Below are 27,190 nucleotides of genomic sequence, written 5' to 3' on the forward strand. Positions count from 1 at the left end.
CCAAGAGTCCCAAATCTAGGCTAGATCACAGGCACTTGGATACAAATTCACCAGATGCTGTCCTGCTACATTAATGTTGGTTGCAGGGGAAATTGCACCCTTGGCTAGGGGAGTGGGGATAGGGGGAGTACTACTGGATTTGGAGGATCACCTATGCCAAGCCCAAACTCTGGTTATATTATGAAGTCGTGAATTACTGATAGCAAGACTAGAAAAGTCTTCACAGTGGAAGGGAAACGGGGACGGTGGGGTGAGGATGGGAAAGCCAGTTTTCTTTGCCCTTCCAAGGGTGACGCAAGGGGCAGAGACACCTACACCCCAGAGGAAGCCCCCAGAGGTACTCTGCTAGGAATAGGTTTGATCGCCTGAAGTGTTTCTCATCTCACTCGAGACAAGTCAGGGATGAAGATAACCCAAAGGGACTGGACACCCACAGGGATTGCTTATAACTTTCCAATACTTTTGCACCCTTCCCCCAATTTCCAGACCATTTGGTCTGTATTGCCAGAGCGGCCTTAACTATATCCTCCTCAGCAACAAGTATGGGGGGTGGGGGCACGATGGGAGTTTAATCGGGAGCAAAACCCTCTCCCACTGGTTAGGAATTACTGAAGACTATCTTGTGGGCCCTGCAGTGCCCCTGTAGGGAAGGAGATCAAGAGGGACCTCGCAATTTCCAAGAGCTCACTTATTTCCCCCTCCCTGCCCATCTGTGGGGGGTGGAGGTGGAGCATCTTTGAAGACCCTAGAAAAGTAGGCATCCAGACAGAGAGCTGCAAATGAGTGGGTTCCAAAGAACGAAGAGAGCGATTCGGCACTCTGCCCTACCCGGTCCAGGGCCGGACTCCCCTGTCACACTCCGGCGCCAGGGCTGGGGGCTACCCTCTGTCTTTCCCCACCTGGAGGGACCCTGCCTGTCCAAGAGATTTACTCTGGAAGAGTTGGGAGAATTCCCCGTTCCTTTGCTGTCCCCGCATCCCCCACCCCACACGCGCATCCACGCGCGTGCGAGCACACACACACACACACCTCGCGGTTCTTCGCTAGGGTTTCCCTCCGGGGCAGATTACTTTATGACAGGGTGTGATAAGTGGTGATTTTGTTCCTCTTTTGATGGCAGGATTGCTTTGTAAACAGAAGCGCAAACTCGTTCCGATAGTGGTTCCGCACCAGTGAGCGGCGGCCGCCCTATCACAGCGGGCGGCGGAGGCTTGCCGCTGCACCTGTCGCCTGGGGCCTGGAGGAACCCGGGCCATGCGTGGAGGGGTCACGGTCCTGTGGCCTCCAGGGCACCTCTAAGTTTTGGGTCTCTGGGCCTCCTGTCTTTGCACCCGTCGGGCCCTCCAAGAACTCCCAGTTCAAAGTGCATGCCCTGGAGGCGCCTAGGGGAGCACAGCTCAGGGGTGCGGTGCCTCCCCTCTGCACACTCCCTGGGCACCTTCGGTAAGAGATTTGGCTTCTTCCGTGTTACTGGTAACCCTATTCCTTTGCCCTAATCCAATTGGAGAGTTGAGAAGTCTTTTGTGTGCTGAAGGAATCGCTGGAGGGTCCTGGCGTGGCAAGTCACCGCTCAACTCCCCTCGCTTTTCCCCTGAAGAGTCAAACCCTCTCCCTTCCCTGCTTTGATCCTGGGGGCCACTCTACTGCTGAGAGGGGCCCAAGAATGACCCAAAGTTGACAGGCTCTGCCAGGCCCAAGGGCCAGAAAGATGAACTTCTGCTGGAGAAGAGGAGCCAGGTGCAGTGAGCAGTCACTCCATCTGTCCCCCAAAATCCCGGACTCCTCTAAGGGAAAAGCAAGCTGAGGCCACCACAGGTATGAAATTCTGAGTTAACCCATTGCTCAGACTTAAGTTTAAATTTCCAAGTGCCTTAAGGAGCCTCCAATGGGCGGGGTGGGGGACGCTGGGGAGTGGCACTTGATGGTGAGTGAAAAAACAAAAAGGTGAGGTAAGTCCTGAAAGTTCTGGGGTGGGGAGGAATGCGGTTCGAGCAGAGCTTTACCCTAAGGGAAAGATTGTTCCCGCTGCAAGTTTGGGGCTCAGGGAGCTGGGAGGCGGGTGACAGGATACGAATAGATTCCACCTGGATATCTCCGCACACTGGGGGCCTCAGAGAGCCTGAGCTGAGCATTACCTGAAGCTGGGAGGTCGGCGCCATCTGACACCAAGTCTTCCAGCCCCTTCCCGAAGCTCCAGTTGCCTGCACTGAGCAGAGCACAGAAAAGTTTGCAGTTGGGTCAAGAAGTCCCAGGAACCTGTTAGCCCTGGAACCTGCTTTTTGGAGGCAGCGTCGGGAGAGGGGAGGAGGACTCCTGCTGATCTCCCTTCCCTTGACCCAGTAAGAAAAAAAGAATGAAAAAAGTCCCACTTTTCTCTGTTCCGCAGAGGCCTGAGGCCACAGTTCCGGACGGAGACTGTTAGGTGCTGAGGTGGGTCGCCAAGAGCAGTTAGTGGCCTTGGAACTGCCCTGGTACTGGGTGCATCTGAGTCACTAGGGTGGCTGACCCGAGTCTGGGTGTGGGGTGAAGTTGGGAGGTGTCACCCCTGCCTGGCCCCCAAGGCTACCTCCTGTTGGCAGAGTCAGGCTGGTGCTGAGCTCCCGGCAGAGGTCAAGTGGGGAAAGGCTGGGAGGTGAGGATTGGGTGTCTGGGGAGCAATGGGGAGGGCCCACACCTGGGGAAGAGGAGGGTTCTAAGAAGGGAGTCCCTGAAGGCGCAGTTGACCACAGTGGCTGACTGCAGTTTGCCTAAGGAAGGACCAGTGGTGTTGACTGCATCTTGAATTGAACCAGTGTCAGGGACTCTGAGGACGGGGGATGGGCAGAGTAGACAGTCGACCAGGCTCAGCTGCTTCCCTTGAGAGCGCAACGTGGGCTGGTGCTGTGCTAAGCGCTTTGCGCACATTCCTCTAGTGAATTCTCACAACAAATTACCCATTTTACAAATGAGTAAAATTGAGGTTCAAACAAGCTCAGTAACTTGTCCTAGGTCCCTCAGCCTGTAAAGGTAAATGAGCTGAGTCTGGACCCTGAGTGGTCATACTCCAAAGCTAAATACTAGCTTCTGGCTGCTTCCGGATTTCTCCTTCTCTGCCTTCTCCCCACCCGGACCCAAGCCTCAATCATCTGAGCAGAAACCCTCATGCCCAAGGCCTGGACTGCTTCGATTCCAAATCTTCTTGTCCACTTCCATCCAACCCAGCACAGCCTCGTGGTTTCGCGCTTAACCGCGCTGGCGGCTTTGCCTTCTCGTTCCCGCCCACGCCCTGCCCCCCCCCCCGCCCCCAAAAGGTACCAAAGTTGGAGACGGAACTCTTCGCGCCCCACCCCAGCCCTAGCACACGCCCGCTGGTCCTTCCTGAGCTCGGCCTGGCCCAGCCAGACGGGTCCCTGGTCCCTCCAGCTCTTGTGCCACGGTGCGCGCCGGTAGCGAGGCTGCACAGGTCTGAAACGGTGTTCATTTTTAAGAGAGCACAGCGCCCCCCGCAGGAATCTCCAAGACGCGTCTTCCGTGTCTGTCTTGGGACTTTAAAGAATTCGATGTTCACCAACCTACTTTGACAGTGTGGAGAAAGCCGGGAAAGTGAAGTGGAGATACTACAGGTTAAAAACGCCGTATTTTTTTATTTAAAATTCTCGCAAGGAAAAAAAAAAAAAAAGACCCACAAACAAACACCATACTTGTTAAGCAAGGATCTCAGGCAGGTCCAAGAAAGTTTCAAATCCACAAGAGAATCGGCACAGGGATGAAAGTCCCGCAGCCCAGGGACGACTCAAATTCCTAGGCGACACGGGAACTCCTTGAGAATCACCAACCACACCATCTCTGCGCATGCCAGGAGGCTGCAAGGCCAGTGGGGCAGGTATGGAGGCTCGAGCACATGGCTAGAAAGAGGCAGTTTGGGTATGGGGACAAGTCTTCACTCCTCAGCTTCTGAGCTGACCTTTTACACATTTTGCCTGACGTGTCGTAGTGGATTTGAAGCCGGTTCTTTGTTCATCTTAGTCCCCCAGACGGCAGCCAGCCAGGGAGGGTAACTGGCCCTGTCCCAGGGCCTGTCCCAGGAGTTACAGGCCCAAGCCTTGGATTCTCGGATCTCGTGGCTGCCGGAATGGGGCTGGCAGGGTCTCAGAGGAGCGCGGCCCGAGGCTAAGCTCCTCACCCGGGCCTCCCTCCCGACCAGGTGTGGTTCCTGACGGGGAGATGAGCTCCTCGGGAGCCCCAAATCCTGTGGCTTCCTTTAAATCTCCCTTCTAATTAGAAGCGCGGTGAAATCACTTGAGTGATTTTATCTGTCATGGGAAAGCAAACCCCAGCCCAAACCTCAGTTGCCCATCCCAGAACCACCAACGCCCCCATTCTCCTTTAAAGAGTTATTATTGGAAAAGATAAAGAGCCGGGAAGTCAAAGAGGAGTGGGGGAGGGGCTCACCTTAAATAGAAGTGTGAGTGTATGAGTGTGCAAGAGAGAGAGAGTGTGTGTGTGTGTATCTGCGGTGGGAGGGGACTAAACTAGAAGCCAGAAATGAAACAGAATCGCGAACGTTTTCACCTACTGAGGAACACTTTGATCTGGGATCGGACGCTGAACCCCCTGGGGGTTGCAGACTCGGATCCGCGAGGGCCCGGACTGTCCTGAACCTTGAGGACTAGTGGGGAGGCCCGCCCCAGGATCCGGCCCTACCGCAGGCATCCAGGTGTGCGGGACCAGTCGGGTTGGGCCCAATCTCCAGGCCTAGCTCTCTTCTCCCCGCTGCCCCCCATCCTCCCCACCTCTGGGTGGAGATTCTCCCAGCCCCAAAGTTCCAAGGGGGGAGGAGAGTCCGGGGAAGAGCGCGTAGATACCCCCATTGCTTGAGTGCGAAAACACACCCACTCACACTCGCATCGCGCCCTGCACACCCCAGCAGGCAGTCTGCCTCTGTTCCCCGGTCAGAAACTGACCGGGAAAGCGGGTTGGGGCTGTTGGGAAAAGCTGGAGCTGATGGCGAGATTGCCGCGGCTATAAATCCATCACTTCCCAGGTCAGCTCTGCGAGGCGCTGGGACTAGAGCTGGCGGAGTGAATTCCTGGGCCAGCGCGCATGCGTCGGCAGGTAGCAACCCAGCTCTTTATGACCAGGTGAGATGTTGGTGAGCAGGTAAAAAAGGAGGATTTGCCTAAGCGATTCCAGGGAGCGGGCCCGGCCGAGCCCTACAGCCCATGCCCGGCGGGGACCCGTCGCCAGGAGCGCCGAGCCGCGATGTCCATACTTGCCAAAATGGGGGACTGGCAGGTACGGGGGTTTGCCTTGGCTGGGGCTGAAGTGGGCGGGGGTGGAGCGGGGGAGGGGGCCGGGAGGGGGGGAGGCGGAGAGGAAGAGCCTTGGCCCAGGGCAGGAGAGTCGTAAGTGAGGCGCGCCTGGCAGCGCCCAGGAGTGTTCCCAGGAGAGAAAGGGCAGAAAAATCACGCGCTGCCGGCGGGCCCGGAGCTGAGCAAAGTCCGGCGCAAGCTCCACAGGTGGCCCCGGGGGTCACTTGTGGTTTGCGCTGCGGCCTTTCACGCCCCCCCCCCCCCACCCAGTAGAAACAAGGGTGGATGACTAATTCGGGAGGGGGAAGGGCGCGGGGCGGGGGTTGCAGCGCGTGGTAAGGAAGGTTCACTACTCCGTACGCCTCCGTTCTTGCCCTAGACCCCAGGGCTACGCATGAGGTGGGGTTCTGGTGCACCTGTCTCTCTTTCTGTCTCCAAGTTTTGGGGACCTAGTGGGTGTGGAGAATGGAAAGGGGTCCGGATGGACGGGTCGCGCCCGCGAGAATGTTCTTTGGGGAAATAAAAGAGTTTGCACAAAGTTTAGCCTCTCTCTCGGTCCGAGTCGTGAAGCCAGTTTTCGCCGCTTGGGCTATAGATTGGGGTGATTGGATGAGGGGTGAATGGTGGGTGATAAGGCAGGTCCAAGATTTGCCGAAACCGACGTCTGCCGAACTCGGCCCAGCTAGGCCTCGGGTACCACAAGGCCAACTTGATCCTGCCCCCCTTGAGTCCTGACCCCACCCCGGCCACAGGAGCATTCTTCCGGCTCTCTCCTAACTTCCAGAGATTTCCCCTATGGAAACCAGGGCAGCTCTGGCCAAGCTGGTGAAGGTAGAACCTCTCCTCTGTCGCCGATTTCGTAATGGGAACCGCGGGACCCTCTTCCCCCCCACCCCCACCCCCTGGCACAGGGAGGCCTGGTTAGGGCGAGATTCTGTGTGCCTAAAAGCCTGCAGGGCAATTTGAACCGAACGCCGGGAACTTCCCAGAGAGAAGTCGAGGCTCTGCCCTTTCTGGGACGAGTTCTTTTTCGTGTTTCAGATTTGTGCCATTAGAAATAAAGTTCAGAGTCTTTACTACATTCTTTGGAGTTGGGGAAAGGAAACTGTCTTGCAATTTTTATTTCTCTCCTTGTATTTATTATTTTTGTTAACCCTGGACTCTTTTATACCTCTCCTCCCAATTAAACCTCCCTAAAATGCAATTTCATTCCCAAAGTTAGACTGACTTTGTGGTTTAAGGGTGCAAATCCCACACCAAACACAAATGTTGGGAATCCACACTTTCCCTCCCTTGCCCCAGTGGGCCTCAGGGCCCTTCTTCCTTCTTTTCTCTGGAGGGTGTAGACTGGGGGAGGTCTTTAGCTGAGGTCTTTGCAGTTTTCTCCACAAGCCGAGTGCACCTCTCAGCCAAACTCCTCGGCTCTGAGAAGGTAACAGTAGTGCAGGATCAGCCTGGGTCTGAGCTTCTAAAGGGCCTACGGTTTGGTCTGGTCGCAGTGAGCATATGGCCCAAAGGGGAAAGGAGCGAACCCTGGGCCTGGCTCCTGCGGGCTCACAGTTTGGCAAGTGGTGGGAAGCCTGCCTCTCGGGTGGGGCACGTAGATTTGGGGCCTGGAGGGGCTGGATCCTTCAGGCTTGGCCTATTGGGCCCTCCGGTCCCACTGAGTGGTGACAACCAGAGAAAATAGTCATTCAGGCCCCTTGCTGTCTCTTTGTTTCTCTCGGTGTCTCTGTCTCACACTGATACTCATTTTTCCCTCCAATGGCCTCTCCACGCCCCCACTTCAGGCCTGGACCCCCGACCTCTAGCCCCAGGCCTGGCGCTCCTGTCCCGGGGTGCTGGTGAGGAGGGAGCATTGACATGCAATGAAGAGGCTTGTCGTGGTAATGACGTTCCCACAAACGCCGCTCGGCTGGCTCCAGGGTCTACTGGGGCGCTTGCCTGGGCCTTTCTTCAACGCCCAGAACTCCGGCCTGGCGCAGAGTTCGCAGGCGGCGATCTGCACCTCAAAGACACCCTCCGCGGGAATACAACAACAGTTTAGCAGTCCTGGCGGGTGCGGAGCCACAAATCTGCAAGGCTTGGCTCAGCAAGGGGGTGGGGGGCGGGTGGAGAAGATGAAGGGCCTTGAATGCCTTCCCCAGCCCACAAACTGAAAGAAAGCGAAACTTGAAGTTCCCTTAAGCACAGTGCGGCGACGTCTGAGGGTGTAAAAATCTCATGCTCCCAGGCCTAGGATTTGGCCTACAAATCAGGCTCTGCAGCTGTGGCCGCTTGCTGGGAAGGTGTAAATGCTCGAGGCGGCCCATCTCCCGACTTGAAGACACTGCGTTGGGTGGCGGGCCCCGGGGGCAGCCCCTCAGGTGTTTGGTGTGAGTGCTGGAAGTTGACCATTTTCCAGGTGGAGCATGGCTCCTAACCTCAGGCTGTGTTTAGCCAGAGAACTGTGCTAGTGTTCAGGTGGGGAAAAGGAGTGTAAGGCAGTGCCCAGGGGAGGGTGTCCCTCATGCTCTAAATCCCCCTTCCATCTCGAGTCTTTTTCTTAACTTTTGGGAGGGCCTCTGGCCTACTCTGCCTGGCTTGGGGCATTTGCTGCAGTCATCCGGAAGGAGAATTGCTCTTCTGCAGATGGGGGAGGGGGAGGAGGTGGTCCTCCCTCCTCTTGCCTTCCTTCCACCTGTTAAGAAATGCTCGGATTTGCCAAGCGCCTTTACCCTTCTGCAAGGACACACTATGGAGACCTGGGAGGCCTGGAGATTTGGAAGAAACAGGCCTAGATGGAAACAGAAGTCGTTCCTAGAGCAACTCTGAGGCCGACCTACTGTTGGTGAGTTTGCAGTATTCAAGAGGGAGAAAGACACACAAAAACTTTTTTATGGAGGACAAATGAGAAGCTCAGCCAGAGAAATTAATTACTCTGTATTTCGAAGGATTACATCACGTCTTTCTTTTTAATTTCTTCTTTAAAACAATTCACTAAAACAGAAGAAAAAAATATTTAACGTCCCGGTGAGGCGAGCAGGTCCCTGTATGGAGCGGAAAAGCCTGGACTGGCCAACCTGGACTAGGGGGTGGCCCCCGGGCCTCCGGGTTCCGCGTCAGCCGGGCACTGCGCCGCGAGCGCGCCCGCTTTAGTAACATCACCAAATCATGAAGGAACTCTCCCTGCTTTAATTAAAAAGGGGGATCTTGGGAAAACTGGAGCAGATTAGCACAGCGAAGAGTTGGTTCCCAGCGATTTATTTTGATGCATGCATGACACGGAGCACACATGTCGGTGTTTCGGCACAACTCCAGGAGCGACTGTGAGTCTCCGTAGGAGTTCTGTATTTTGTCCACATCGCACCTAGGAAACCCTTAGCCCCAACACCACGTTGAATTATCAGTCAGCCCTAGCTTCATACAAACGAGAGGAAAATCATTTAACCCCTGGAGCTGTCAACTAACCTCTTCAGGGTACAATTTTTATTTTACACGCGGCAATTAAAGGATCGCAAACCCCAGCCGAGCGACTGGAGCCGTTTGGCAAAATCTTCAACCTGGGGGTGGGGGGGTAGGGGGGTGGGAAGCGCAAAGCCAATAAAACTCCCAAGGCGCTGCGGCCCGAGGTGGTGGCTGCCGCGAGCGGAGGCGATCTCTTGTTGGGCAAAAATCCTGGAGTGACTTTGCCTGTCTTGGTTTGATGATTATATTTAATTGCGAAAGGGATAATAATTTCTAATAAAATTGGACGGGGCCGCAAGGACAGCGCGGTTAGCGTTGGCAGGGGTGAGGGAGAGGTGCTGAAAGCCGAGCCCCAGGCGCAGCCGCTTGGACCCTGCACGGTGCCGGGTTTTTGCGGAGGGCATCTCCCTCGAGGAGGAGACGGAGAGGAAGAGGAGAGGGGTAGAATGGCGCGGCGGGGAGACTGCGGGTGGCTGGGGCCGGGGCGCGCGGCTGGTCTCAGCGGAGATTTTGTCGGCTCACAGGCGGGCGTGCGCTCTAGGAGCAAGTTCGCCGCTCAGAGAGGCCTTTATACCTGGGTCGGAGCGGCCGGCCGCAGATTGCGGTGCTGGCGAGCAATTGGACTATTGTTGATATGCTAATGAGGCGATTAGGCTGTTGGTAAAGAGCTGGAAAAGGGAAAAGTTTCTACCATTAGAGGGAGATCTCCGAGCGCACACGGGAGCTCTTTCGCTTCTCGCCTCCTCCTCCTCACCCTCCTCCTCCTCGCCCTCCTCCTCCTCCTCCTTTTTGCCCTCCTCCTCCTCCTCCTCGCCCTCCTCCTCCTCCTCCTCCTCGCCCTCCTCCTCCTCCTCCTGCGCTCACCGCCGGCAGCCGACACTTTGCGCTTACCCAGAGAGTAGCTCCACTTGGGTGCGAGGCGGAGAAGGGGGCAAATCCGTTCACGCCGATCCATGAAAATGCTTTGGAAACTGACGGATAATATCAAGTACGAGGACTGCGAGGTAAGCGCGGCGTTGGCTATCCTTACGGCCGCAGGCTCCGAGCTCTACCTTCCCGCGCCTCCTCCTCTCCTCGCAGCCAGCTGCGAAATGCGGGTGGGACAAACTTTCCCCAGCGCAGCGCCCGCCTCTCCAATTCGCCCGGAGAACGCAGGGGAGAAGCTGGAGAGGAAGGATGTGGACGCTGTCTTCTTTCATTTCCCTCCTTCGAAGCTGGTGTCCCACTCTCCCCCCCCCCCACCTATTTTTTTCTGGCCAGTTTTGGGCTTGCCTAAGAGTGGAGCGAAGAGACGAGCATGGGTCTTTGAAGCAGTTCCTGGCAATTGGGCACGCGTCTGTGCACCCTGCGTGTCTCTCCAGCGAGATTCTGGGGGCCGAGTCACCAGGAAGAGAAAGGAAAGAGAAAACCCATTTCCCTCCTTATACTTCCTCTCCGATCTTTAAAATTCCTTATTTTATTTATTCATTTTTTTCCTTCCTTCCTATCTTCCCCCTCCCCCTTTCTAAAAAGGAAGGGTCTCTTCCGTTTGGAGAAGGAGCCTGCACACTTCGCTCTGAGCTGTGTTGCACCTCCCAGTTATTGGGTTCAGTCTGGAAGCACCTCTCTCCCAAATTGCTGCGGGGCTCGCTCCAGGTATCTATGTTATTGAAGAAGTTCTAAGCAGCTTCTCCCTCTGAGGGATACTCTGAGAGCATCCCTGGGGTGGAGGTGGGAGGGCTGCACCGCGTGGAGCCGCCTAGTCGCCCGGTCCTCAAGCTTCGGCCCCTGCAGCGGCCTGGCAGTCGGCTGCGTGACCGTGGGAATCCTGGCGGGGCTGCACACGACCTCGGGTGCGCGGAGCCCGCGGCGCCGATGGAGCGCGCCTCTTTGGAGCCCATTTTAAAAACCCAGGGTCTCCGGAGCTCGGCTTCTCGGGGCAGCTCCAGCACCACTGACCCGCCCGCGGGAGGCGCTGGGAGCCGGCCTGGCTGCCGCGGCCCCGAACTCCTTCACAGCCCCGGCTGAAATCAGCGGAGGAGTCACAGGAGGGGGAGGGGGCCCGCGGCCGATTACCTAAATAGGTGGTAATCCCGGTTTTTGCTGTTTTTTCTTTTCTGTTCTTTTCTTTCTCTTTGGCATTTGGAGCTGGAAATGTCTGGAGCAGAGGTCTGCGCGGGCGCAGCTGCGTGGGTCTTGTCTTCATTTGAAATCAGGACCCGGGTTTGTGTGAACGATGTGTCACCGGTTCCCTTCCCCCTCTCCTCTCCGTCGACTATTTTAAATCTTTCTCCTTTCCCGGGCTCTTTCGTTTCGCCCTCCCCTCACCCCACGGGGCACGGGGTGACATCCCACGGGGACGGCGCTTCTCTAGGGGCTCCTGCTGTGCGCGGTGCGGGGCGCAGAGACCCCGGGGCACACCAGCCGCTTTGTTTTCAGGCCCGTGGCGGGGGGCCGGGGTGGGGGGGGGTTTGCTCTGCGAACTGGTCCGAGTGAGCTCCTCAGTCTCCGAGAGTGAATTGTCCCCGCCAGGGCTGTGGCCCGAGGCGCGGGCATTTCACTTTCGCGGAGGCCGAAATCCAGCTCCGGACGCCAGGCCCTCGGCGGGCGGGGTCCGAACCTCTGCGCGGCGCTGGGCACCGATGAGACCTGGGTGGGAGGCGAAGAACTTGAGGGACCCTGGGGGGGCGCGTGCGGATGTGTGTGTAAGTGAGGCAAAGAGAGAGAGAGAGCGCGAGAACAGAGTGAGGGCTGTTTCAAGAACTTTGCGGTGGGCGAGCGCCGGAGCAGGGATTTCGGGTTTCCGAGCCGGCCCAGGGCTGCCTAATTATGTCGGGGCTCTGCAGGGACACGCAGGAGGCGAGGTGCCGCTTGTTCTGACAACGCAGCGGGCGGACTGGCAGCGGCGGCAGCCTTGCCGCGCTGGGAGAGAGGGAGCCGTGTCATCCGGGGGGTGGGGGGCGGCGTCGGGCGGGAGTGGCCCAGCCAGTCGGACGGGTTTGCGCCGGGAGCCGGGAGCCCGTGCCAGCGGCGCCCGAGCTGGGCCGCCTAGCGTCTCTGCGCGCCCGGACCGCGTCCCGGCTCCCCCTCCCCGAGCCCCTGCCCCGGAGAGCTGAGGGCGGGGCGGCAGCTGCCGCAGAGCGAACGGCCCGGGCTGTCCGAGGGAAACTCAAGCGGCGGCCGAGGCGAGGGCCGGTGGAGCGGGCGGGCGGGCCGGTCCCGGGCGGGGCGCCGGGCGATGGAGGAGCGGCGCGGCAGCGGGCAGCCGAATCCCGAGTCCCAGGCCCGGCTGCGGAGCGGAGGAGCCCGCGGCCCGAGAGGGCCGGGCAGCACCTCCCGCGCCGAGGGCCCGATGAATGCCCGGACGCGGTCCCCGGCAGCTCCTGCCCGCGACGCGCGGCCCCCACGGTATCCCGAGGTCTGCCCCAGCCTTTTAGGTCTGATTGTCCTCGCTCGCTTCCTCTCCCCCTCCCCCTCCCCCGCGGTCTCCCCCTCCGTGCGCTCCGGCTCGGCCCCCTCCCCCTCCTTCCCTCCCTCCCTTCCTTTTTCCCTCCCTTCCTCCTCTCGGGCTCTCCCTCCTTCCCTCCCTCCCCTCTCCCCACTCTGGGCTCCTCTCTCTCACCCACACTTTCTTTCTCACACACGCACGCAGACACATTCTCCCTCTCTGCGCTCTCTCCCTCGGTTTCCCTCTCTCCCTCTTTCTCTTTCACTTTTGCATGCCCTGCAACCTTTTAAAATGTTGCCCCTTCCCTGTGATTCGCCAGACGCCGCGCCGCGGCCCCCCGCGCGCTCGCCCGCTCCCTCTCTCGCCCGCTTTTTGTCTCTCGCGCTCCCTCTCCCCACCTCCGATTTGCTACACTGAGGCTCCCGTCAATGGACTGCATTGAGAGCCGGCTCCGGCGCGAGTTGCCTCTCCGCTTCACGCTCGATTTCCAGGCATTCTTCCCTTATTAAGTATTCGTGTAATATTAATAGTCATGAATATCTGCTATTAGGAGGCTCCAGGAACGCTGCCCAGCGCGGTTATTAGAAGCTCAAGCGAAGCCGCCGCTAAGAAAAGAGGGGAGACACGGATTAAGGAACACGCACATACACACAGACACACACACACTTTTTTCTTTTCCTTTTTTGGGGTTTTTCATTTTTTAAGGAACTTTGAATCATAACCGATCACGGCAGGATAGAGACCGTGGGTTCGACCAGCTGAAGGCGCCGCTCGAATCGGTGGTTCAAGTTCGGATGGACCAGAGCGGGGCTCCAGCGCTCGGGGGAGCGTCTGCGCTGTGACTGGAGTCCTGGGTGGCGCGGGGCTCTCGGCGCCTTTTGTGTGGGGCGCGCTCGGGCGGCGGGGCAGCCGGGCTCTCCAGGCTTGCTTGTTTTTTTCCACCCTGACTCGTTACCCCAGACTCTTCGCAGATGTTAGTTCACAGTTTTTCAGCTATGGTGAGTCCCATCCCCACCCCCATCCCTGTTTCCTTAGGAATTCTCTTCTGGAAACCTGGTGTTGCGGAGCTGCCCGCAACCTCGGGTTTCGCGCCCAGGTTTCCTTCAGGGCACCCCTTTTCCATTTGCATTTCTCTCTTTCCCCTTTTCTCTCGCTTTTTTCATTCTTAAGTCGAATGCATTACCCCCCGCCCCCGCTCGACCTCTCCCGGCGCGCAGACCTACCTCGCCGCTACTTCCTCAGGCGTGTTTCTCGCCACGTTCATCCTTATTTCCTTGCGTCTGCACTTGTTCCCGAGATGTTCTCAACGTTTGATGCTTAATCTATCTGTAGGAAAAACGCGGCCGGTGTGTCCCCTACCCTCGGGGCCCGGGGCTGAACCTCCGAGGGTTCGCACTCCCCTGAATCAAGTCTGTTCGCTTGTTTTGCAAGCGAATTGCAATAGAGGAACATAAAGTCAGGCGTTTCTTCTGCCCTTTGGGGCTGGGGTGCAAGGGGTGGGAGCCTCCGCCCCGGGGTGCACCTTTCTCTTTTAAACCCAATAAGGCTGAATCTTTCTATTTTAAACCTTGACTTGACGTCCCCCCTCTCCCCATCCGTACCATAAATCGACCCTGTCGAGAAAAAGGCTCCTAACTGAGGAAGCGGAAAAGACAGAACCCCATCCTGCAGTTTAAATCTTCTTTAAGCTGGTAATTTAAAGGTGTGCTTTCGTTACAGCCCCTCTACGAAATGTTTCTATTTAAATAGTCATGAAATGGTAATAGTCTTTGAACGTGTATGATTTTTTTTTTCCTTCCAAATAAATGGAACAGGGTAAACAATAACGCAGTGGCAGGCAGGTTCAAATCCGGGGGAAAAAAGAAAAGGCCGCTTCTACTGTTTAATATTTAGCAGGAATTTTAATTTTGCTTAAGGGAGGTTTCACGCTGCAGTTTAACGGGCTGTATTCTGGGAGGCCTTTTTCTATCTCCCTCCCCCACTTTGAAAGAGAAGCCTAAACAGAGCCTCTTATGCCCCCACATTTGCACGATCTAATTCCCTGCGTTTTTGGAAGAGCCCGTTTCACTACTGGGGTATTTTCCGAAATGAACAACTTAGAGCTCATTTCTTTCGGCGGCCTGCCGACGGGAATGAGCGGTTTCCCACGCAGTCTTGCGGAGTGGATTTAGAGTGGACAGCTGTAACTCGACGCCTGATTTCTTGTTCCCCCCTTCTTCTCTCTCTCTCTCTCTCTTAGGACCGCCACGACGGCACCAGCAACGGGACGGCGCGGTTGCCCCAGCTGGGCACTGTAGGTCAATCTCCCTACACGAGCGCCCCGCCGCTGTCCCACACCCCTAATGCCGACTTCCAGCCCCCCTACTTCCCCCCGCCCTACCAGCCTATCTACCCCCAGTCGCAAGATCCTTACTCCCACGTCAACGACCCCTACAGCCTGAACCCCCTGCACGCTCAGCCGCAGCCGCAGCACCCGGGCTGGCCCGGCCAGAGGCAGAGCCAGGAGTCTGGGCTCCTGCACACGCACCGGGGGCTGCCCCACCAGCTTTCGGGCCTGGATCCTCGCAGGGACTACCGGCGGCACGAAGACCTCCTGCACGGCCCACACGGGCTTAGCTCAGGACTCGGAGACCTCCCGATCCACTCCTTACCTCACGCCATCGAGGACGTCCCGGTAAGAGGCCGCGCGGGCGGTGCGAGGGAGAACGCAGCGCCTGCTCACCCACCCCCAGAGAAGATAATCGGGACACACAGCCTGTGGGCCCGGGGTTTTCCTCAATGGCATTTACTTTTTCAAAATTTCATTTTATTTTTTGGGCGGACACTTGGAGAACCCACATAAACGACCGAATTAAAAAATTAAAAAGTAGTTGAGAGTTATAGCCCTAGAACAATGGTTCCTGGAGCTCCTTCAAACAATGCCTGCATTACCATTTCCACCGACACAGAAATAAATCAGACGAATGTCACCATTAACAATATCTGCCCCTCTCCACGACAGTAAACTGTTTCGATTGGGAGAGGATCTAATTCCACCGCTGAGTCTGGCGTGGGGGATTGCTCCCTGTCCTGAAAAAGATGTTGAATTCAACCAAAAGAGCTCATTAAATACCCTAGCACTTTAAAATAAAGCGTGAACGACATCCTAAAAAAATTATTTTTACTGGATTTCATAAGCACTAGTGATATCTAAAAGTTATGTGTGTAGCCTACCCTGATTAAAGAATAGTAAGTAGCAAATCGGAGCAGAGGGACATTAAAATGCAGCCTCCTTCTCCTCCTAGGGGTGCTAAGTGCTGACCTCATAAATCATTAGCTGGGTTCCCAACTCCTATCAGAACCTGCTACACCCCATATTAAATTAAATGTTTTGAGACTATTGGGCAATACATTATTTGAGTTCTAATCCAGTTATCAATAAATGCAGTTTAAAACGATTTCTGAATAAGCATGGTACTAGCACATTTACTATTTACAGTGTAAACCAGGCTATTGATAATTTGAAAATACTTTCTGAAATTAAATTTAAACCAGCATCTCTGTTTCAATTCTACGTATTTATGGTTTCCTCACAACCCTCCTGAAATGGAATTAGAATGAGCCAATAATTTTATTAAAGCTGTAAAGTCTCTGTTAATGCTGCTTTTCTTTGGAGAGGAAATGTATCTGGATGTGATTTTTACTAAAATGCTATTTCAAATTAGTGCATCAAATATTGCGGCAATATGTCCGTTGACAGTTTAATGATTACTGCATTAGATTGCAAAGAAAATGGTCAGATGAACTTACCTGCTTGCTTGGTGAATTTAAAACATTATTTAAGTTACATAGGAAAATAGAAAATTTATTACAGCTCTCATTTGGCCCAGTTAATCACTGAAATTTGTTGGTTATGTTTAGCAGCCTTGCATGGAAAGCAGGAAAAGTAGGCACTTAATCCATTGTGGGGTTTAGTAAGCATTGTGTGTGTGTCTGTGTTCATAAATGTTTTTGGAAACTGATACTAAACAGTGCATTTCTTGGGAAGTAAAATAAGAGGAGGAATAGTTGAGAAAATGCAAATTAAAAAACAAACCTGGAAGTTGTGATCATTTCAGTTCCCCTTCCCAAAGAGTCTCTGAATCTTTTTTCTAGCCCGCTCTTTGGACATATTTGAATTGCAAAATGCACTGCAGCCTTTTGGAATTACCATGAATTAGAATTGCTCTACTTTGCAAAAATTCCAAAGTGGCTGGTGTGACTTCTGAACACCTGTATAGTCACTTTTTGTGGTGAAATTAGTAGGAGAAATTAACCAAAAGATCAAATAAAAACAAGGAAACCCAGTTGCTGCTCTTCCCCACCTTCCCCCACCTATTAAGAAAAAAATTCTTTCAAAGGAATTTGGGTCAGGAAAAGGGTTGTTTTCAATTTTCCCATTGCTGCAACAGTTAACCTTTAATAAGAATGACTGCTAAATATTTAAGAAAATCAAATTGATGGTGAAAATTATTTAATCATTAATATCTCAGTGGGATTTTAAACTTAACAGTCTTCCCTGTATGGACAAGGTCTAGAAATAACACAAATAAAAGTATTATGCCACACTACATTTACTTTATGGGTTTAGGGTGCATGCATAAAGGGATCATATTTCCCCATATAGTTAAAACACAAGAACTGCAGCAGTAGTCATTTCTGAACATTTCTCAATTTAATTATACTTAAATCCAGAAGCACTTTAGGCAAGTTACAAATGAGAGCATTGAGTATAATAAAACCTGTAATAAAGCAACTTAGTACCATCCACCCGGAATCATTGCGATCAGGCACAATTAACAGGAGCATAAATCCAAGACAGAATGGAAAATGTTCAAATCAGTATTATTGTTGGACAAAGACTAGAGAAGGAAGTAATAGTTTTTTAAATGGTAATGCCTGTGTTTGGTAACGATTGCGAAATCTTCTATCTCAGCAGCCCTGGTGCTAATTTGTAAACACAGCCAGACATTATATTGCCTGTCAGTTTCTGCATTAGAAAACATGATTTCATTTTACTTTCTAATCACGTTTTGACTCTAGCACACACGTATACCCATCCATCTGTAAAAAAAAAAAAAAGAGAGAGAGAGAAAGAGAGAGAGAAGGGAAAAAAAAAAACCCACACCAACAAATCCGCTGCTGGACAACAGGAAAAAAAAAATACCCTCAGAGGTTTTTTTTTTTTTTTTTTTAATCGTTTTCATATTCCTTTCTGATACCCATTTTAGGCAGTAATCATCTTTAAAAATTATTTTTAATTTTCCATAAGTGAAGGTGTGTATATGCCTTTGCTTTTTATCACATTACCTAAAACGTTTACAACACTCCCCTCTTACTCCCGCCTCTGTCATTTCTATTGTGTTTCCCTGGCTTTTGCTGCATGAACACTGGAAACGCTGAAGTCCGAAGCTGCTGAGGCGCCAAACTAAAGCTAGATGCATTTTTAAAGGTTGAACTGACTTTGTGAGAAAGATTAGGTGCTCCAAAACTTGGTTTAATTTGCAAAGAAAGTTTTATTCCCCACCCCCACCTCCTTCAAACATGGATTATTTGCTGGGGGAGGAGAAATTGGCCGTGGGTGTGCAGTGAAACCTCTTGAGTTCCAAAGCCTCAAATTCCAATAAGCCAAGATGAGATGTTTATATATAAATGTCACTATATGGGAGGAGGAAATTTTGATTCTATACCTTCCCCTCCCCCCATCTTGCACAGAATATTCATTTCCTTTTGTTTTGATTATACACTTACATCCATGTGTATCCTTTTGTTGCAGCATGTAGAAGACCCGGGTATTAACATCCCAGATCAAACTGTAATTAAGAAAGGTAAGCCATTTCCTTCTACATTCCAGGCATGTCCTTACAGGCGTAGTGCTATTTAAAAGAACTCGCAGAGCTGTATTTATTTTTTTCAAATAGGATTTCCTAAAGGCTCAGAATTAGCAAATAGATGGCATAGAACAGCAATGCTTAAATGATCGGCTTTCAGTATGTTAGTAATGGCAACAGGCTAGCTTTGTTCATGATTTGACCATTTAATTTAGTTTAATGATATCTAGACAAACACATGAAATGTGTAATAGTTGAACTGATTTGGAAGTGGCATTTCAATTTTGAAATGGTTTAACAGTTTAGTTAATCCATTGTGTGAGTGGCCATGAGTGTTAAGAAGTGCATAATGCTAAAATAGTGCAAATAATTCAACATTAATATAAAAGCAATTGTGTTTTTGTTAACACTCCTTAGCAGAGGAAGAAAAAAACTTTCATGTTCTTCAATTTAATTTCTCATTAGCTGTTTAAGGGTTTTTAAACTTTGTGAATTAGGTTAACAAAAATTTGGCTTTTGGTTAAAATTAGCATCATGAAGATGTCAGGATTATTAGCATAATTGTTCAGAGCAGAAATTGTTTTTAAAAAGTGTCAAGTGATTTGGATGGATTTGTAATTTGTATTGTGTTTAGTGAGTAGAAATAAAGTTTACTGGATTAAATGCTATTCACAGCAGCTTTTTTTGTTGTTGTTATGGTAGCAATGTTACATTACAGGAATCTAGGCACCACCAGAGGACGATGCTATATAAAACTGTTCTCATTTCTAACCCCAATCAGTATATTGTTAGCTAAAGTTTCATTTTTGCATCTGTGAAGTCTTTGTCACGTCAAATTAGATGTGCAAGGGATAAATCTTAAGAGATGCTCTTTCCAAGTCGACATGATAATTGGCTCTTTTATTAGTAATCTCTCAAGAGTTCGTTTAACTCCTATTGTCTCTATTAGCCTCCCCAGAGCTATTAATGTCACAAGTGATCTATCCAAAACCTAGAGCCCCCCACCTCCCCATACGTCTAGAATATCCCCATTACGGAGGGAGGAGTACTGAGGAGAATGTATGCATATTATTATATATGTCTCCTTGTGGAATTTTAAAATACAAATGCATACAGTACTTAAATGGTTGTGAATGCATCTGAATTATATTGATGTTGAGAAATGTAACATGGTAGTACACTTTTTCCTGGCCCTGAATTTTTTTCTAACTATGGTGGGGCCGACAATGAAGAGCTTATGATTTTAACTAGTAAGAATATATCCTCTCCCCTTGCCAATGAAGACACTTAAGCAGACAAGGATATTAACTGTTTGCTCAACAAAAGGGCATATTGCTAGTGTCTATGGTAGGCCTGTTTATCCTTTTTCTCTCCCAGTTCAAAATGGGGCTGTGAAATGGATTTCCAAAACTCGGGTCCTTTTCAAAACTAAACGTAGGAAAGGGCCTATTTATCAAAAGGATGGGGCATGTGTGGTGTGTGACAAGAGAATCCACCACCTCCCAGATTGGTGCCTTAACTGAAATGTTCACTTACAGGCCACTTCAGCCATCTAAACTCTCTGCTGATCTTTATTACAGGTCTTGGGGACAATTTCTCCCCAACACTGAACCCCCCACCCCACAGAACCTCCGAAGTACACATAGCTTGCTCTCGGTGTGCAAACGTAATCCCCTCCCCTGCACCCTATACCGGTACTCCAGCATCTCTCCTCGGATGAGAGCCCAGGGGGTCACAATTTCACCACCATCTCTAGACAGCACCCCGAGGGCTAACAGGGAAGGGTCCAGGCAGAAGCACAGGCCTGGCTGGTGGGGCGAGGTGGGGGCGCCTCCCGGCCGCCGGGCGAGGTGCGCCGAGGGGCTGAGGCTCGATCCCCAGGACGGGAATACTGCAGGGAATAGGACAGAAGGTGGGGGAAAGGAGCCACAGGATTTTTCAGGGCTGGAAGGAAAGTGGGGGTTGCGGCGCAAGCCGGGGCGAGGGCCGGGGTCCGGCAGGACTTAGGAGAGACCCCCGACGCCCACACGCAGCTTCCCCGTCTGTCTCCGCAGGCCCCGTGTCCCTGTCCAAGTCCAACAGCAACGCCGTCTCCGCCATCCCCATAAACAAGGACAACCTCTTCGGCGGCGTCGTGAACCCCAACGAGGTCTTCTGTTCAGTTCCGGGTCGTCTCTCGCTTCTCAGCTCCACCTCGAAGTACAAGGTCACGGTGGCGGAAGTACAGCGGCGCCTCTCACCGCCCGAGTGTCTCAACGCTTCGCTGCTGGGCGGAGTGCTGCGGAGGTGAGGCCCGGCGCCGCCCTGCCCGCCCCGCCCCGCCCCGCCCCGCGGCCCGGGGAAACACTGCGCCTGCGCCTGGGCGGCGACGCAGACGGGCCTCGCGCCACGGCCCTCCCTTCGCGGGAAAAGAAAGGGGCGGGGAGAATTCTGGGCGTAAAACCGGGTGGGTGGGAGCTGGGGGCGGGATGAGGCGGCGCGCGCCTGCGCTCTCCGTAGCCTTCCCGCGCGCTCGGCGTTCTGGCGCGCGCTCGGGTCCGCGGCCGCAGCGCACTCCCCGGGCCCTCCGCCCCCAACCCAACTCCCCGCGCGCACGCGCAGCTCACTGCACCGCGGGTTCAGTGCCGGCCGCTGCAGCGGCGGGGCGCCGTGCAGCCGCATTTTCCCTACTCTTTTCCCTACTCGCGTACACCTTGCAAGCCCTGGAAAACTTCCTCTCAGGCGCCTTACTTTGCCTTACCTCCGTGTAGGGTCTCCGACGGTAACCCACCGTCCCTTGAATAGGGTTTTAAGTAGAAGACGTTGGCTTTCTCTTGAGTCCGCCGCCCTCCCCCCAACTCCCCGTACCCGTCACCTCTGGCCAGACGGCGACTCCCTGTGCCTAAGGCGCTCGCGTTAGTGGTTCCTAGGTACTGCTGCCGCGATGTGCTCCAGGCAGCACGCAAGACACGTGTACGTGCATTGTGTGTAGTCGTTACCAACGAGTGCATGTTACATACGTGGCCAGGGATACACGTCTCAACCCTGCGAGGTCGGAAGGTTTCATTTCGTAGATAAGATTTGATAAGGGTCTGCAAGGTGAAGCACCTTCCCTCAGGGCAGGTTTTTCCCTCCCTTGGGCTTCGTCCTCCTAGGGTTCCACCCAACTTTGTGAGTGGTGGGTGTTGGGTTGAACTTTCCCAGATGATCTTTTCTTTTTTCTTCTTTTTTTAATTTTTATTTTTTTTATTTTTTTTAAAGATTTTATTTATTCATTTGAGACACAGAGATACGGAGAGAGAGAGAGCATGAGCAGGGGGGGAGACAGAGGGAGAGGGAGAAGCAGGCTCCCTGCCGAGCAGAAAGCCCGATGCGGGGCTCGATCCCAGGACCCTGGAATCATGACCCGAGCCGAAGGCAGACGCCTAACCATCTGAGCCACCCAGGCGCCCCTCTTCTTTTTTTTTTTTTAATAAGAAAGTAGACCAAGAACTTCACTGTTTTGACATTTATTCATTTATGCATCTGTGGACCCATAGTCCCGCTCTGATGGGCATATCCCACACAAAGCCTATAAAACCATTTTTGGAAGGTTTTAAACATCAGCTTTTCCAATCTTTTCTTCCTCCTTCACAGTCATTTTGCTTCCCTTTGTAATCTTTTTCTGACACAGATCTGAATCCGCCTTCTGCTTTTTCCTCCCCTTCCCCCATCCCCAATATTGGAGACTGTTTACCTAGGGGAGTATAATCTAATCCACACAATTAAAGAGCACTTGAGTAGGGAATAAAATCTGAAATTAATTAATTTGCTGTTTTATTTAAACAATTTATCTTAACCACTTTCTGATTATGGGAGTCTATTTAGACATCTATTTAGAACCACCTCCATTGTCTCTGAAATCAGTGAAATTTTTAAAGGCTGATACCCGCTTTTGACATTTCTAGTTAGGCTAGTGACATGGTATGTAAACAGTTGGTAAAATGAATTTCCCATTGGGGCTAAAGCCAGAGCAAGAAACGTGAGAGTGATGATAACTTTGGTTACTCTGAAGAACCTAACAGCGGTTCTTGCAAAGACAATTTAAAGACCCCGTTGGGATTTGTGTGATTGTAACAACAGGGAAAATATACAGTAATCAGTTGAACTCAAAAATACCTCAAACCCTAGAGATGAGAACTGTGTTTGTTTGTTTGTGGTTCTTTAGAGAGTTGGGAAATCAAAACCTTCCAACCTGCCACCTTGGCTGCAAGAATAACTGAACACAGGGGGTGCTTTACAGTTTAGCATTTGTCTCCTGTGATCTTTCCGTACCATTCCTTCCTAGGTTTCCCTCCCTTAATATCTCGGGGCCATGATCCTTACTTTTTAAAAGCACATGTTAGGAAGTTGTCAGAGTGACTGTAATGCGACTCAGAGCAACCCAGTGTTTTCAAAATCCCTTTCTTGCATCTATTTGTGAAACAGGGCGAAGTCTAAAAATGGAGGAAGATCTTTAAGAGAAAAACTGGACAAAATAGGATTAAATCTGCCAGCAGGGAGACGTAAAGCTGCCAACGTCACCCTCCTCACGTCACTAGTGGAGGGTAAGCGAGTCCACTTGCTAACAAGAAGAGAACTGTCTTCTGGGAAAATGGATAATACTCAGTGGCCAGATGTTTGGTTCTATTTTGTGTCAATTGGGCAGTTTCGGGTTTTGTTTTGTTTTGTTTTTTCCCGGAGAATATAGCTGGAAGGGAACAGAATCCTGGCATGTCAAAAAACTATTTGTACTTACTCCTGTCCTCCTTTCTTCTTCCCCTTTGCCACAAAATTCCACTTCCCTAAGCCCAATTCTGACCTAAACAAAGTGAAAATTTAAGAACTGCATATTCTCCAAGTTCCTGTCTCCTCCACAGAGCTCAGCAGTAAATTACTTAAGCTATTCTGACATCTGCGTTTGAGAAATGCGTGACCATTACTTCCTGAATTAATTTGGGAATCTTTGACCTGCATCCTGATTTAAGACCGTCCTGAAAGCTCAGGGTTATATGCCCTTTTAGGTTTTTGTTTTCCAAACATATGCTCCCTTATCTCTTATTTAAATTGTGCTTCTCTAGTGGAGGGGAAGAAAAGTGAACAATTTTAGATTTTGAGTTGTTGGGCTAGGAAAGAGAAAAGATGTATAAGCATTGCAAAAAGTTTCTCATGGCAGTTTTTAACACACACACACACACACACACACACACACACACACACAGCTTCCAACCCCTTCAAAACAAAAGCTACCCCTGTTCTCACTCCATGCTCTAGATACACTGTCATCAGAATCCACTCACATTCCTGCTTCCTCTGGATTCCTGTTAAGTGTTTCTGATACTAAATTGGCTTAAGTTTAGATGTGTTGGAATGAATGTATAAGCGGTCTTTGTGTTGTGTTGGAAATGTCTCATGCAAATAGGAAAAAACAACAACAACACTTAAATGATCAGGTAGATACTAAAACTACCATTTATATTTAAAGAAGGCATTTTGTCTTCTTTACACCTTACATTTGAGGATTTGAGTTCCAGCTTTATAAAGAACTAAAATAAAGTTTAAAACTGTAAACTTGAGGAGGAATCCTAGGAGGCATTTGTAAATGGTGTTAAAGATGAAAATATAACTATTAAACAATAAGCAGTTGTTCAGGGCCAGAAACTCTAGTACAGTAGCTTTGCATTAAAAATAACATGAGTACGTACAGAACCCACTATCCATACCCTAAAAGAATTATGCGCCAAGGAAATGGTCGTGGTGGCTTTGGGTGTAGTGTGAGAGTGTGCATGGGCTTGGGGGTTGAGTCCTGTAGCAGGGAGGCAGTTTCTGGAGAACTGTTATTGTTTGTGATCCGCTCCATTTTATGGAAACAAGCTCTGCAGAGAGGGCTTTGATGCTCTAATTGGCGCATGCGTTCTTCCGGAGCTGGAGCTAATGGCAGGAAGCCCTGCAGTAAAAACCAACTGGTTCAGGAAATTAAAACCAAAGATTCGAAAATCAACAACACAGACAGACTCAGTGGAGTGACCCTCAAATCCTCTTGGTTAATCGGTTTGGATGAACAGATAATTATATGCGATCAAGTTAAAATGTAAACCTTTAGTTGTTCTCTTTGCAGAAAAGCTCAACGAGTAATTATGAATATCATTTATGAATGTGTTGATAGGTGTGAGGTTGGAATACAAGAAACATTTTAAAAGAGAAGTTGGGAAAATGTCATCAGGGTGGGGGATGGGACCGGAGGGTGGTGGATGGGATTTACATTTTCAAATCCTCTTGGCCTTCTAGGACAAGTGGCCATTTTTCCTGATAAATTCATCTGCCAGATCCTACAGAGAAGGAAATAAAATGCCTGAAACGAGAAAACAATTAGTTTGTGTTTTCTTCAACATCTGGGTTAAGAAAATAAGAGTGTTGGGAGGAAAATCTGACCTCAACTCTTTTCATTCTCCTGCACTCACCTCCTCTCTCGCGTCCTGCCAGGAGAAGCGGTCCACCTAGCCAGGGACTTTGGGTACGTGTGCGAAACCGAATTTCCTGCCAAAGCAGTAGCTGAATTTCTCAACCGACAACATTCCGATCCCAATGAGCAAGTGACAAGAAAAAACATGCTCCTGGCTACAAAGTAAGGCATTTCCCTTACCTCTCCGGGGTCTCGGTGTCTTATTGTCAAGAGAAACAAAAATCAAAATCGTTTCTGGTCGCACTTTTCTCCTGTCTTCGTTTGGTGTTAATCAGCTTTGTTGTTGTAAATAATTGACGTTAACAGCGAAGTCTTAGAATCCATACTCTACCTTAAAGGGGAAGTGTAGGTGGGATTCTTGGTGCGTCTCCATTCTTTATCCTCTCTTCTGCTCCCCCTTCTCAGTTTGAAAAAAAAAAAAAAGAAATTAGTGTGTATGGGGGTGGAGTATCCTTGGGATTTGATGGAAGCTGAGTATGGATTGGTGACTATGTTGTTTTAGAAAGACCAGCATCGAGTCTGTAAATGGGTAACAGGCTTGCCTGTATCAGTTTTTGTCTCCTATCAATATGTTCTCTGAGGGCAAGGATTAAGCAGTGGCCTGCAAAATGTGCAAGTCAGAAGTTTTCCTAGTTTCAACCTTAATCCCTTATCCCATTTCTTGCCTTCCTTTTGCCTCCCTCCTGGAAAGTCTCACTCTGTCTCTCTGTCTCTCTGTCTCTCTCTCACACACACACACAGAGCCCACAAGTTTTAGCCTACAGGCGAGATGTCAAATAGGTTTCAAATGGCCCAAGTTATATTCCCATCAGTGCTTGGGCTGAATAGGCTTCTCCAGGTGGTGTGTGAAAAGAAAATGACTGTTTTGATATGTTTTCTGAAAATTAAAAGGCTTGTTTGGAAGCCCTTAATTATCAAAGTCGATGTCACAGGAGGACTTGGAACCAGAGGGCAGAGGCTGAGGCCTCAGGCAGGACAGTTTCTGGCCTGGGGACATCAGCTGGCCTTGGAGAGGGCAGCCTGCCAATGCTCCCCCATTTTCCCTCCTCCCTACCTGCCTCATACCAACACCCCCACCCCCTCCAGGCTACTGCTGTCCCAGGAAGGCCCCAGCTAGGCCTTGGTTCCCAGATTCAGAGACAGCTTCCAGTGTATAGGCCTCCCCTGTCTGTATTTCCAACTTTTCAAGACTCTTTCTGAGATTTCAACTTTTTCTATTGCCTTAGCTTCCTAAGCACATCCATATTCACAATTTCCCTAGAGATCCCCCACCCTCAGTGTGTTGGAATGGGAAATTGACATTGAAGTGTCTATTTCTTCTCAAAAATCACTCTGAGGGGCGCCTGGGTGGCTCAGTTGGTTAAGCATCCCACTCTGGATTTCAGCTCAGGTCATGATCTCAGGATCTTGAGATCGAGCCCCGCCTCAGGCTGGGGCATGGAGCCTGCTTGAGATTCTCTCTCTCTCTCTCTCCCTCTGCCCCTCCCCCCAGCACTCTCGCTCTCTCTCTCTGAGCTCTCTCGCAATCTCAGTCTGAATTGTCCCCAAGTAACAGGTTTTTTGTGCCTTTATTTAAAGGCAAAATAATCCCAGGAAAAGTTTGCCTTTCTGTCTGCATCCAACCTGATTTGAAGTGAATGGGCAGAGATTCCATCCCACCAACTGAGGTCTCTCTAGAACAGAGCAGGAAGTGGGTCTCTGATATTTTGAACAGGACATGCTCTTGGCGGCTGTTGGGGAGATGCTTATGTTTCTGACTCCTCGTGCCTCTCCTTCTCCTTTGTTTCTCTTCTAAATGTGTGGAATGTTTTTGTGTGTCTGGGGTGTTTGGTGTGAGTGAGAAAGGAGGGGGCTGGCAGTTAGGTGTAGCTGAGGGGTGAGAGGGAGAGAGACATTTGTGAAGGTAGGGAGGGCCCTGTTTCAGTGGACATGGAGGGGTGACTGGGTCTTCCCACATGTGGCCACCCCCCAAGTCTGTCTCTGGGGCCTTGGGTCAGGTCCGGGTTCACTGGATTCCGGGGTTGGTAACTGCAGGGGGAAAGGTTTTCTCTTTGCTGCTGGCGCTGCCCACAGGGGAGCCTCAACTCTCTCTCTCCCTCTCTCCCCCCCTCACCCCTCCCTCTCTCTCTGCTTCACTTGTGCTGCAGACAGATATGCAAAGAGTTCACTGACCTGCTGGCTCAGGACCGATCTCCCCTGGGGAACTCCCGGCCCAACCCCATCCTGGAGCCTGGCATCCAGAGCTGCTTGACCCACTTCAACCTCATCTCCCACGGCTTCGGTAGCCCAGCGGTGTGCGCCGCCGTCACGGCCCTGCAGAACTATCTCACCGAGGCCCTCAAGGCCATGGACAAAATGTACCTCAGCAACAACCCCAACAGCCACACGGACAACAGCGCCAAAAGCAGTGACAAAGAGGAGAAGCACAGAAAGTGAGGCTGTCCTCCCGCCCTGCCTCTCCGGCCTCACCAGCCTGGGAGCCCACCCACCCAGTCTCCACCCCACCTACCCTGCCCCCCCCCCCTCCGCGGGCAGGGGACAGCCCCGGGACAGCCCCGGGACCAGCACACCCCCTCTGCTGCTACTGCCGCTTGCTGCTTCCGCCGCCGCCACCTTCGTCCCCCAGCGTCTGGGGGACTCTCTGCCATCATCAGCGGGGACAGCCCCCCTCCCCCCACCCCCAACCCCCCGCTGACCTGGCCCCCTGCTTCGACGT

The 27,190-nt window shown here is 51.7% G+C and overlaps 1 protein-coding gene across 7 annotated transcripts; it reads left to right on the forward strand.

The window, feature by feature from the left end:
- Nucleotides 1–5,033: 5,033 nt before the first annotated feature.
- Nucleotides 5,034–27,156, forward strand: TFAP2A (transcription factor AP-2 alpha). 7 transcript variants are annotated; one of them, XM_081827688.1, is made up of 8 exons: nucleotides 5,034–5,120; nucleotides 14,405–14,458; nucleotides 14,602–14,839; nucleotides 17,960–18,011; nucleotides 20,069–20,300; nucleotides 22,461–22,579; nucleotides 24,495–24,636; nucleotides 26,622–27,156. In XM_081827688.1, exons 1-8 carry the CDS (start codon nucleotides 5,083–5,085, stop codon nucleotides 26,908–26,910), a joined length of 1,164 nt encoding a protein of 387 aa, XP_081683814.1. In that variant the 5' UTR covers nucleotides 5,034–5,082; the 3' UTR covers nucleotides 26,911–27,156. The 7 variants fall into 7 exon arrangements, with proteins under 7 accessions (XP_081683814.1, XP_081683812.1, XP_081683813.1 ...); XM_081827687.1 differs by lacking the exon at nucleotides 5,034–5,120 and adding an exon at nucleotides 5,640–8,121; XM_081827686.1 differs by lacking the exon at nucleotides 5,034–5,120 and adding an exon at nucleotides 5,127–5,274 and having other exon boundaries at nucleotides 14,405–14,839.
- The last annotated feature ends 34 nt before the right edge of the window (nucleotides 27,157–27,190 follow it).

Source organism: Leptonychotes weddellii, chromosome 8 (assembly GCF_054177405.1).
Source record: "Leptonychotes weddellii isolate Sample4059 chromosome 8, ASM5417740v2, whole genome shotgun sequence".
Lineage (NCBI taxonomy): Eukaryota > Metazoa > Chordata > Mammalia > Carnivora > Phocidae > Leptonychotes > Leptonychotes weddellii.

Excerpts from the sequence above, each read along its gene's own strand:
- TFAP2A (XM_081827683.1), top strand. The coding sequence starts at position 9,915 with ATGTGGACGCTGTCTTCTTTCATTTCCCTCCTTCGAAGCTGGTGTCCC. Across the intron at positions 20,301-22,460 it reads CTGGGCGGAGTGCTGCGGAG|GGCGAAGTCTAAAAATGGAG; the intron begins GTGAGGCCCGGC and ends TTTGTGAAACAG. Across the intron at positions 24,637-26,621 it reads AACATGCTCCTGGCTACAAA|ACAGATATGCAAAGAGTTCA; the intron begins GTAAGGCATTTC and ends CTTGTGCTGCAG.